The 13,185-nt window shown below is 36.0% G+C and overlaps 1 protein-coding gene across 6 annotated transcripts in view; it reads left to right on the forward strand.

The window, feature by feature from the left end:
• The window catches only part of atp2b4 (ATPase plasma membrane Ca2+ transporting 4), a 97,571-nt gene that overhangs the window by 35,017 nt on the left and 49,369 nt on the right, over nucleotides 1-13,185 (forward strand). For all 6 annotated transcript variants that reach the window (XM_051123514.1, XM_051123513.1, XM_051123508.1 and 3 more), the window contains exon 2: nucleotides 764-1,237. In XM_051123514.1, the coding sequence (XP_050979471.1) occupies nucleotides 1,042-1,237 (196 nt within the window). In that variant the 5' untranslated portion in view covers nucleotides 764-1,041. The remainder of the gene's footprint in view (nucleotides 1-763; nucleotides 1,238-13,185) is intronic.

Raw genomic sequence — 13,185 nt, forward strand, 5'->3', positions numbered from 1 at the left:
CCATCACTGACTGTACATGTGTGATAGTGGGAAATTGGCCGTAGTGCTGGAAGATGAATCCCAGTCCGAAATTTCATCTCGGATCACTGCAAGCACACATCAAAGAGTGACCTCTATTTTTCATATTCCGTGTGCATAAGAAAACCCAACGGAGTTGGAAGCTCCCCTATCTCGTATTAACACAGACCCCTTATCTCGGATACGAGTGGAGTTGTTTTTTTTTTTTTTCTCCCCAGCTTATTTTGAACCCAGTACCCTCTCTTTTTCTTTTTCTACCTCTCTATGTTTTGCTCCTACCCACTTCAGTGAGCTTGGATACTGGTGGCAAAACAGCAAACACATTAATTTGCTCCCAAACTGTGGATTCCTCCGGGGTTAATTATTTATGTATGACTACGATGGACAGAATCTGGGTCTGAGTCTGAGAGATTCCCATTAGATGTGCAAACTAGGTACCTTTTATGGGTTGTATCTGTATACTGCAATTGTTTAAGTGCATGAGGAAGTTTGTAGAACTGCTGTGTGGAGGGAAAAAAAAAAAAAAAGAAAGACGCAGCTCTGGATTTCATAACATTTTGTTTTTTTCCCACTGTTTTATCACAGCATGATGCTTCATTCACAAGCACAAGTGGTTCTAGTCATTTAGAGTGTGTCAACATTTCCTGTCTGTTCTGTCACAAAATGTTCATGCTTGGAAATTAGGCCATTTTTCCATTTGATTTGCAAAATAATTGAAACCCTGTCTGTTTGTGCTCTATTTCAGTTTCTACGTGCTACGTCTTGACTCTACATTACATCCTTTTAATGCCTTGCTGCTGCGGTAACATGTCTGACCTGGATCATTCCCTTCAGAAACGCTTCCTCTGATGCTCGTTCGCTCTCAAGACAGTACTGCTCAACGACACTCAGAAAGACTTCTTGAACCTGGGAACACTGTATCACCTACCTGAAGCATTCCTTCATCACCCAGTCTTGCGTTTACAAGCAGATCGATTGGGAAGTCTAACGTCCTGAGGCGTGACTGAAACTCAGCGAGTCAAAATGGCTAACAACACTGCAGACCACCCGCCGGGGAACTCGGTCGCCGAGGTCGACCACGAAGGGGACTTTGGCTGCTCGATGATGCAGCTCCGCGAGCTGATGGAGCTTCGCAGTGGCGAGGCGGTCAACAAGATCGCAGAATGCTACGGAGACGTGCAAGGGATCTGCCGCAGGCTCAAGACTTCACCTATTGAGGGTAAGAAGCAGTGAAGGTCTACACCCACACACACATGACTACTTGCTGCAGGAAACACTTGTACATGTTGCAAAATCACTCAGAAATGTAGCCAACTGAATTACATTACAGTTGTTTGCATAGTTTAATTTCAAAGCACTGAAACTGAATTGATCTTTTAATTGATGCATATTAGAAGCTATTAAATTGAAATCTGCTCCATATTTTCTGAATCCCTTTCAGCATTAAAAGGTTGAAATATTTAGCTGAAAAGGATCCCCACTGCATGACTCCACACCACCATACTTCACTGAAGGCACGGTGCTATGTTTGTGGGAAGTGTTGTGCTTTGCACGTGAAAAGCGCTATCATCTTGTCATCTGACCACAATCTCAAACTCTTACGTCACAGCCGGGTCACGTGGGCATTTGCGGCAAGCTCCGGACATGCTTTGCATAGTTCCTTTAGAGTAATGGCTGCTCTTGTGCCACCCTCAGATACGTGCCAGCATTATGCAGTGCTTTTGAGATGGGTCCATTTATTTTATTCTCTTCTACTGAGCTCTGTGATTGTTCGCTGCTTTGTGGTTTCACATCCAGTCTGGTTTTCAAGCAGAGAGTCTTGGGGGACAGGCTTTTCTAGGCAGTATTTTGGTAATTTGATGTTTCTGCTTCTGGATAATTCAACCAACAGTGTCCCCTTGTCCTAATTTAAGCATTTTTGTTGCTTTGTCCCAGACATTTTGGAATGTTCTTCAGTCTTTGGTTTCACAGCTGACCTTCAAATTCGCTAAATATTCATTTCTTAGAGGACTATTTTGGGTTAAATACAAGCAAAGCTCTGGATACTTTATTTATTTACAGATTTATTTTTAGTTAATCATATTTAATTTTAATTTACTTTACATATTTATTTACTTATTTTGTTTACTCATTTATGTATATACTTTCTTGTCAAATGTATGGTGAGTCAGAGTGGTTTTCTGTAGTAATCAACAGCATAACACAGATGATATTATCTTAAGTTTATCTTGCATTTAACCTGGCATATGCATCACTTTAGGTACAATCAGACTACTGTTTTCCTCAGAAATATGTTTACACTTAGAAATATGTTTAACACTTAGAAAGTTGTCCAAATGAAGTTCTTTGATATGCATATTACTAATCAAAAATTAAGTTTTGATATATTTACAGTTGAAAATTTACAGAATATCTTCATGGAACATGGTCTTTACTTAATATCCTAATGTTTTTTGGCATAAAAAATAGATAATTTTGACCCATACAACGTATTTTTAGCTATTTCTACAAATGTACCCGTGCTACTTAAGTTTTGTGGTCCAGCGTCGCATAGTTTTGTAAACTGTATACGTTGTATTACATACCCTGTGCCCACTATGAGAATAACCTTTTTGCTGACATGGTGCTAAAAGTCCAACAAACAAGCAAACGAAACCCAGAGTATTTCTTTAACAATTTTTTTTTTTTTTAATCCCTATAACATGGTACTTTTATGCATTTCTGACACATGGAATTTATACAGATTTGGGGCCGTATTATTTCCACTATGCAAAAAACATGGACGAATACAGTCATTAAAACGGAATTGCGGAAAAAAAAAAGTGGAATGTCACAGAATTTGCCAATTTTTGGATGGATATATCAAAAGTAGGTCAGTACACTTAAATCAAAATGCTAATGAGCTAATCTCTGTAAATATTATATATATGTGGCCTCACGTTATCATCATTTAATTTTTTGGGCGGTCGTTATAGACTCAACGTCAGCCACTGCATAGCTTATTTTTTCAAATCAGCTGGGGAAATACAGAACAATCTAAAATCAATCAGTAGCCTGACGGAATTATTCATCTTCATATAATGTTAGACGACATATTAAAACACAAATCAAAAACAATAGAAAGGTTTATCAAGGAATAGCATTAAAACAGCTTTTGTGTTGTTTAAAAACAAAACAATGCAGCAATGCCCATTTTATTTACTGAAGACCATGCGTTTTTGTTTAGTAAATTATCAACGTGATCTGGTGAACTACAAAAAACTCACTCAACAGGAACTGAAGTTGCAGGCACACTGAGATAAACAAAAAGCAAGCTGATAAGAGTTTTTAGAAAGCCCCTGGACATCCCGCACAACCACCGAATTGGGTCTTCGTTTAGAGGAATAGACGGCGCAGACGGGATCACAGCGGCGGCAGGTTGTCATGAATACCGTGATTGACATTTGCTGGCTTTGGCTAGCCTCTAAGCTAACGCCTACGACGTGCCCATTATGCATCGCTCCAGTAGAGTTATTGTAAGCTAATTTGATATTACACTGTTTACACAAAACTTTTCCGATTCCTTCTAATTCTAAATAATCCCACACTTTAGTCTTTTGCGTGGTCATGAGGTCTCTATAAGGACATGCGAGGTCTGAGGTAAAAATGTAGTTTTCGCTCATACAACTTTTAAAAATAATGTATTTTTCAGACGTTTAATTTTAACTTGTTTAAAATGTTTTAAATGTAACGTTAAAATTATGGCAATTTCAATGATAAAATCATGCTTTTTTTCTGTCGTGTAGTCGACTATTGTTTTCAGTGTCGACTAGTAGGAGCTGTACCGTTTAGTCGACTAGTTGACTAGACCCGCACAACCCTAACCCTGGATTCAAACATGCCTCACCTGTATAAATCCAAAGTTTAATGTATGCTAACCACTAATCTACCTTCTGTCATTTTCTGATCTCTCCTCTGCCTGTTTTTTTTTTTTTTTTTTTTTGTTGTTTGTGTTTTTTGTTTTTTTTTCCCCGTAACATGGCTGGTGTTGTAGAAATGCCAAAAGCTCTTCTAAAGCATTTTTAATTCAGGGGAATGGTAGAGCAACTAGTTCTAAAATATTTGTAGTTGCAAAGCCACATTAAGTGTAACATATGTACAGTATGAGTAATTTTATCACTTGAAGTGGCACTTGATGACAGGATAATTCTACTCTCGGGATGTTTTGCGCCATGTTTCCAGAAGGTTGTGTACCATCAAACTTTGAACAATTCTGTTGATTTAAGATACTTGCATGGCCCTGAAGGTGACATGGCTTATCTAAAGAAAAGCTGGACCGTCATACTGACCTTTTAAAGATATTCACAAGCACTCACTGAAGTTTACAGAATGGCTCTACAGTCCTCCTACCAGCGACCTTAGTGATGTTTTATCATAAACCAGTTTGTCACGACATCAAGGCTGTCTTATTTCACCTCCATCAGCGCAAGGTGAGATTAGGCTTTGCTGTCGTCCCCATGAACAGCGTGAATGTGCTAAGCAAACACCGGCAGGCTTCTCATCTCCACTTCAGCATATGGGCTCTGTTGGATCATTCTAGCATTGAAATGTGCTCCACACCGTGTCCTTAATTACATTTTAGATCATCGCTCTGTTCCATTTAGTAATGAAGGGACAGCTGTACAGACTTCCCCACACAAGAAATGACTCATTTTATTGAAGGGGGCATAATTATGTTTTCTCTTTCGCCCTTAAATGGAAGTGTAGGTGGAAAAAGCAAAGTAGCATTTCTGTTAAAGGTGCTGTCGAGACCTTTTGATATGGTTTTTGTCGCATAGCATAAACGTGTATCGTCTGAGGCGTGCGAGTCTGACTGCATTTGTGTATTTGTTAAAAGAAAAGAGGCAGAAACATTGAAATTGACAGTAGAGGCGTATTAGCTTGGCGCTGGACTCGATGTTAGCTCTTGTTGCATACTTGGCTTATGAGGGAAAATGAATCATCACTGGTCTGCTGTAATATTTTTTTGAAATCCAAGCCTCTCCTTTTTGCATTACAGGATAACACAGACCGCAGAACACAATACCATTACAGTTCATTCAAGAGTTATAGGTTCAGCAGCCATTTATGTGTCCTATTTATGTTCGATATACATTGTGGCCTTCTAAGAAAACCCTAAGTCAGAGATAAAAAAAAAAAACAAAAGACGTTTTTAACCTCTTATCTCGGCCTTTAGACTTTGCAGATTGTACTCATCCGCTCCTTAAATTCTCCATTAAATCAATACAAGTTGTTTTCACACCCATGACTCTCAGTGGACTTTGCTTGTTCAGACTTTTTGAGAAATGTTGTCCAGTCGTCTTGTTTTGGAGGGTATCCCTTGTTTATTTGGCTGAATGGCTAACATCAGCTTTTATCACTTCCTTTCATTTGTTTCCTGTTAGTATAGACAAACTTTTGGCAGCTGTTCCAATCACGCCAAGGCCTGAATGTGGAAGACCTACTTGTTTGGCCTTGCAAAACAAGTTAGGGTAAATGAAGTATATTTTACATTCACGTTAGTCAATTTAGCAGATGCTTTTATCCAAAGAAATTTACAAATGAGGACAATGGAAGCAATCAAATTCAACAAAATAGCTTTTTTTTTTTTTTTTTTTTTTTTTTTTTTTTATAAATTATATAATAAAAAGAAAATGGATAGAATAGAAAAATAATAGAGTAAGATAGTATTAGAGTTTTTTTTTTTTTTGCTTTTTGTTAATTGTATAATAATTAAAAAAAAAAAAAACAAATACATACAATACAAAAAGAATAGAGTAGCTAGTGTTCATTTTTTTGTTGTTTTTTGTCATCAGATTTCACTTTTACATGTTGTTTGAACATTAATGTGTGTTGCCAGTGTATGTACAAATCTATCCTATAATGATAAAAATCCATGAAGTGGTTTTTAATTGATCTGTAAAAATATTATCCCCTTTTTCAAATTGAGCCATTCTCAGATGCGTGTCGTTGTGCCGTCACACCAACAGAGGCTGCTCCCACGATAGTTGATTGATATGCGTGTTTTACCTCAGATCAGCTGTAACAGTCCGCCCTCTTTGTTTCGATGCCGGAGTAGGGATGTAAGTTAGACAAGAATATCTCCGATTGAGCGATAGAGGTGTTGTGTTGCTGGATGTAATAATGAACAGTGGTCGCCATTTACTCCCGACATCTAAGCTGCTGAAGATGCAGTATATTACGTTTGTTTGTGAAGGGAATGCACCTCCCGATCTACATAAATGCGTCTATGTTCACGCGAATCATTCATGATCCAGCTTCACTTACAGCAGAAGTGAGTATAAGGGTTTTTATGAATCTTTGCGATCGCCTCTCCTAGTGTGCTAGTTAGCAAGTTTAGCGGCTAAACGCGACTAAAGTAAACACACTCATCCCTCCACAGAGAGAAGAGAGGGGCGGGGTGAGCAGAGCTCATTTGCATTGAAAGCAGCCTCGACCAGAATGAGATGACTTTTGCAGAGCTTATTTTGGCAAGGTAAAAAGGGTGTTGTTTTACACAACCATTGAGAATTTTTAACCAAAGTATATTATAGACTTTTTATTAAGACCCTGAAGAATAATATCAACTTGTGGAAAATGGGCATCCGATGACCCCTTTAAGACAAGAAGTAGTTAGCAATTGAATGGAGTGCAAGTCTAAAAGGGGCAAGTTTTTTTTTTTCTTTCTTTTTTTAAAGAGTAGAATTAGAATAGAGAGTGTTAGAGATAGAAGGTCAAATAAAAATGGAAGAGATGAGTTTTTCATCTTTAAGGATATTTTAAAAGATATATTAGACATTACAGTTTAATGAAAACTTAGTTGGATCACAGTTGGTCTATTATGCTCACCAAGCTGCAATACTGTGAAAACTGGTTTTCATTTGAATATATTTTAAAATGTAGTTTATTCTGTCAATGGCAAAGCTGAATTTTCAGTAGGGATGTAATGGTATGAAAATTTCTGCAATGATGTCCGGATTTTAAATTAAAAAGCTGTGAAAAAAAGATAAACCTCACATTTTGGCCTTTAAATAAAGAAAAGGGTTGAGTCAAAATGATGATTGATTTTAATAAATTATTATATGTATTTCATCTGTTCCATAAATAATCTAGATAACTGGTCTGAATTGTTTAAATGTGTAGAATCCACTTAGGTGGAGCGAAGGGAAAAACAAAATGCCATCGAATCTTTTCTGAAGACAGTCAGAACCTTCAGAGGTACATTCATATAATTAATTCATTTATATATTCATTATAATTCCCGATTTATGTTTCTGCCGGTGGGTGCCCAGCCCCCAAATTGCAAAGTGAAACGTACCGACTGCAAATGCATTAGTTATCAAATAATACACATGTTCTTTCTATGAGGATTGCGCTTCAGTACATAAAATGATTTAATAAATACCTGTTTACAATAAGCACTTATTCACACGTACACAGGACAATGTTTGAAGGCACACACGTAATATCTGAGGGAGCGCAGATCACTGTGGGAGTGGAAGGCTTAAACTTATTTTTTTAATGGTTAAAGTAAATTTTATTACTCAAAAAGCACATCAAATTAATTTAAAATCATAAAACTTAATTTAACATCAGTTTATTAAAAGTTTAACAAAAAGTACATATTTAGGGCCTTATGAAATGTTTTTATGCATTCAAATAATTAGACATGCTAGAACACAGAATTTGGTAATAATAAAACAGAAGGTGGGCAACTCAATAACGCCAAAAACTTGGCACTCTTTTAAAACATCCGCCGTCTTTTTACATGGAAAGAAAACAAAACTACTCTACGTGCCGTGCACAAATGAGACTCTTACTTAAAACTGTGCTTTATGCTGTACAGTATTAATTTATCATCAGTAGTTCAAATCGTGGTAATCAAATACGGTTTTAATGATAATTAAAATACGAAATGGTAATACCAACCGTGGGGAATTTTATCATGATTTATTGTCAAACCGGTAATCGTTACATCCCTAATTTTCAGCCATTAGTCCATTCTTCAGTGTCGCATTCTAAGATGTTGATTTATTGCTCAATCAGTGTTTCCTATTAATATCAATTAAAACTTAAAACAGATGTTCTTCTAATATATTTTTTGTAGAAATCAGGAGATATGAGCTGATGCCCTCGGGCAGGAGATATAGGGTATGAAATTGTACATTGAAAAACACGATTTCTCTAATTCCATTGTCAATTAAATAATTAGTGACTGGATTGTTGTGTGGGTAAAGATAATGTGATGGGTAATATATAATGTGGGTGTACTATTTAGGATTGTGTAGAGGTGATGTATGTGGTTTTGAATTGTTTTTTTTTTTGTTTTTTTGTTTTTTTTGTATTGTTGTATGTTGGAACTGTTCTCTTGATTGATTGCCCAAGACAAAAATTTCTCCTATGGGAGACGAAAAAACAGAAACTTAAACTTAAACTTAAAATATCTCTTTTTGACTAGGGATGCACCAGAAGAAAAATTATGGGCAGAAACGGAAAATTCTGAATGTACTTGGCAGAAAACTAAAAATATATTTTTTAAATATATTATTTTATTAAATAATACTTAATAATTTTGCAAGACTTTTTAATTTAACTTAATATTTCTAATGATACTGAATTTAAAAATATAAGCCAATGAAATAACCACACTTTTATTGAAAGTAAAACAATAGCATTTGACAGATAATATATTAATATTAAATATCAGTGTATTATTTTTATTTAGTTCTATTCAACGGAATCAGGGTTTGTTGTTGTTGTTTTGTTGTTGTTGTTGTTGTTGTTGTTGTTGTTGTTGTTGTTTCACCTTCGTCAGTGCAAAGCTATCATTATTGGAGCATGTGAGCATTTTATCAACATTGCCCAGTTTAACTGTACTGTACCATGTTACAGGAACAAGTATACTATATAGAAATTTCCTGTCAGTGCGTTAAGCAGACTTTGCTTTTCTGGTGAAGGAGGGAGAGTGAAACCTGAACGCTGATTTTCCTCTTTTTTTTTTTTTTTTTTTTTTTTTTGCTGTTTTTCATTTTCGTTGATTTTCTTTTTTTCATTTTTGTCCAATAATTTTTGGCTTCTGAAATTTTGATGAATCCTTATTATTGACCTCGAACTTGTGAACATATCATGAATATATCTAGGCTATAATGTAACTCAAAAGTGTTCTTATACGTAAAGAACTTGCTCATTTAACATGTGGTACTGTGGACAAGAGCCTAGCTTGTTAACGTGCCATTTGAATACCCACTATAGCAAGTTGCCATGGCAGCAGAAGCATATCGCAGCCCACTGTTAAGTCCAATTGCAGGTTTTTATCTGCATAGATTTTACTTGGATGGTCAATTAATGTGGATATCTCCTGCACCTCTGAATAGCCTGATGGAAGCGCTAAAACGCCATCCATCTATTCAACAGGTCTAAACAATCACAGATCAGAAATTGAGGGAGAACATAAATGCTTATGGCAGATATAATTTTCTCTACGCTTTCCTCCCTTAGCTGTGATATGGCATCTGAGATTTGTGATTACAGCATATCCACCGTAACGTTATCTAGTTATATCTATGCAGTGAGCAGCACTATGATAGTATGAAATGATTTCAGTTTCTGCAGATTTAATGAGACCTGTTGAGAGAGTGAAACTCAAGCAGTCTTTTCTTAGTTGTAATATGTGCAATATATTAGCCTACTGATTTTTGTCCAGAAACCTCCTGAGGTTCTTCCATGACAAGAGGAGAGTCAGAGGTGGTGTTTTGAAAGGGCACTAGAGAAGCAGGAGACAAAGATGTACCTTAAGTCCCCCATTCACTGTGGGACACACAGATCTTGGCCATCTCCCTTCTTCTCTCCAATGACTGAGGATCCATCCATACTAACTTTCTAGCCTCTTGCTGAAAAAGAGTCTCCATTTCAAAGTCTTTGGCCTGAAGACTGCTAAATGAGGCATTAATCAGTGAATATTTATTTAGGACAGTTTTGTTTAACATGCCTTGTGTGACAAAACAAGGCAGCGTTCAATAAAATAAAGGGTTGTGCACTATTTAGGGGTGTATCGATTCATTGTTATGGACTGATACATCGATACAATGTCTGACAATATGATGCATCGATGCCACGTGTAAAATATAGATATCTGTAGTATAAAGAGTCACCTTTATTTTGGCACTGTCCGCATTTTTGCATAATGTCAGTCTGTTCATTACTGCCAACACGTGTATTCTTGTTCAAACTCGCGTATCAGGACTAGGTCTGAGCGATATGGGCAAAAAAAATTATCACGATCACTTTTTTCATATCAGTCGATATCGATAATTATCACGGTAAATGTCAAATCTTTATTTATCTCAAGTTTAATGTCAGATTTTTGCTCCGAAGTGAAAGTTGTAGAAACCAGACCATTCATTTTCCTTCACAAAATAAATATCTAAATAGAGAAATTAATTTCTGCATGTTCCAATGAGTGTTATTGTTTCAAATCAAGAAACGGGTTTGGCTTGTCTGATAATAATGATGATGATGATGATCATCAGTCATCTGTAACATCTGTAAAAATTGTAGCAACCTCAGTTTTATATGGTTAAATTTATTCTGACCCATGATAAACATGATAAACAGTTAAAACCACAAATAATGGTACCTCAATACCATGGGAAAAATATTACTACATGGTTTTATAGTTAGCCTATTTGTATTAAAAACGGTAGTGTAAAAACATTCAGTATAAATGCACACATGCTATAGCTTAATCACAAATACATACATACTATAATTATATAACATTACTTGCGTTTTTTAGTGAAATCCGTTTGCTCTTTGCTGAAACTTTGCTGTCTTCATTGAGAGCGCAGGTCATGGTTGCTTAGCAAAGGCAGACGCCACGTGAGGGCAAGCTACAGGGCGCTTTGAAAAGGAGGAGAATGCAGTGCGCCTAGCGTTTTCCATGCGTTTTAGGCGCAACATGTGAACTGCCCCTAAATGCATCTTCTCTAGTGAGCTCGCGCAGTGCGCCAGTTTGAACTTTGATCCAAGCGGATAAATGGCACCTGTTTCGTTCCGCTTTTGGAACTTAAAAATATACTGAACATTTATCAAACTCTTCATATCATTTTATCGAGCAATAATTATATATTATAATAATTATAATTATCGTTATCGAATTATCGCCAAGCCTTAATCAGGACTTGATATAAGGACTGCCCGAAGGCACAAGGCGAGCATAAAAGATGCTCAGGATTGTTGACGGAACAGTTGAGCGCTGTGTGAAAAGTTTTCTGTGCACACACACAGACAGCCGCGTCTACACCACGCGAATACTAAATTGAGATCTCTTCCACTTTTTTGCACATGGATGAATACAGACAAAATTACGTCAAAATGCACATTTTAGGTTATATAGTCAGTTAGGTGTATGTCAGCGTGAACATCCTTGCTTTCGTTTTTAAAGTGAAAGCAAACTAATAATAAATCTAATGATGTCAAAGAAAAATACAAGTGCTCATTGCACTGACTCAATAACCTTTGTAACATAAAAAATGATTAATCTATATTTAATTTATACAGTGAAGACTATGCGGTTATTTTACATTTGATTACATTTCTGTAGTCTACCTGAAAATGTATTTTTGACTCAGTTGGAAAAACCTAAAAAGCTCTGTTTATTGAATTTGTGTCTTTGTTCTATTGTATTTATTTTCTGCTATTGCTTGTAATTTGGTTGTCTGTAGGGAGGATTTTTAGCACTGAGCCCATAGTAGCAGCCAGAATTGTTTTTTCCAATTGTTTATTTTCGTTATTATTTAAAAAAAAAAAAAAAAAAAAGTGTAGGCCTATTTTTTTTTTTGTTGTTGTTGTGAATGTCCTAATTGAGGTACAGAGGTGTGAAAATTTCAGATAAATGTTATATGTTATATATTTTGGTTGCATTTGTGAATTAATAAAAATGTAGATGGTTGTTTAAAATGGGTATAAAATATCATAATCTCGATATATTGATCAATATACTCCTGTATCGAATTGTATCGGAATTGTATCATAGGCAGCGGGGTAACAAATATATATATATAGGCTGCAATGCCTTTCAGAATCCAACTGAGTTTCTGAATTTAAAGTGAATTAATTTTATTCAATTGAAATTTGAATAAAACTTGGATACAATAGTGGCAGAGGATTTATGTCTGGAGGAGACCTTTTTAAATGTATTAATATTACATATATTATTTTTTTATATTGTGCATATATATATTAATAGTTCATAAGTTCCCCTTTGTATTCAATTAAGCCATTATCATGTGCATTCCTCAAGCATATTTGCTTGTGTTATCACAAACAAAACAATTGAAACTCAGAGAGTTTCAATTGCAAAAGTTTTACACTCACTAATAAACTATGCAATATGCTTAGAAAATATGCATCAACATAACATCAGTGTTTGAATAAAGGGAGAAACTGTAAATTTTCCTAGATTGGATGTCACTTTGGCCACTGCTATGTATATATGATGCAACACACCGCTTGTGTGTTGTGGACAATTCACACTCATTAATTGTATGAGAACCAGTTCATCAACTGGGAATTTTGCCCAACCCAGAGATGGGTAATGTAGTAGTGACAGCTCTGTTTAACACACATTATCATGTTTAAAGCCATTCTGGCTATTTTCCCCTTGCTGAAACAGAGAGGGTTTGGCGATGAGGGTGTGTGTGTATTTGTTTTAAAGGGATGAAATCAGAGATTTGTATTTATCCTTTTGAGACCGTACAGACACATTAGCATGCATGCACATTGTATGGTTCGTCATTTGTTTTTGTCAAAAAGCAGTGGCGTATTGAGACATTTCTATGCATAAATGCGTTACCGGAATGCAATTAAGAATTACCAGTGCAAAACAGACATAAATGAAAACAAATATGAAGGTTGTTTTCTTTAAGTGCTTGTGGTCTGCTGTGTATTAATGGGGGCTTTCTTCATCAGATGTGAGCTAGCTGGAAAAACACATTAAAATGATGCATGTTTTTCTCGCCTTTTTCTCCCCCTAGTGTTTCAAAAAAGTTAAAGGCTAATTGAAGACCAGTCTTGCATGACAAACTAAGACCTTTATTAAGCACACACCTCCTTAAATTCTCCTCAAAGTGCTCTCCACAGCAAGAGCGT

The sequence above is a fragment of the Labeo rohita genome, chromosome 11 (genome assembly GCF_022985175.1).
Source record: "Labeo rohita strain BAU-BD-2019 chromosome 11, IGBB_LRoh.1.0, whole genome shotgun sequence".
NCBI classification, from domain to species: Eukaryota; Metazoa; Chordata; class Actinopteri; order Cypriniformes; family Cyprinidae; genus Labeo; species Labeo rohita.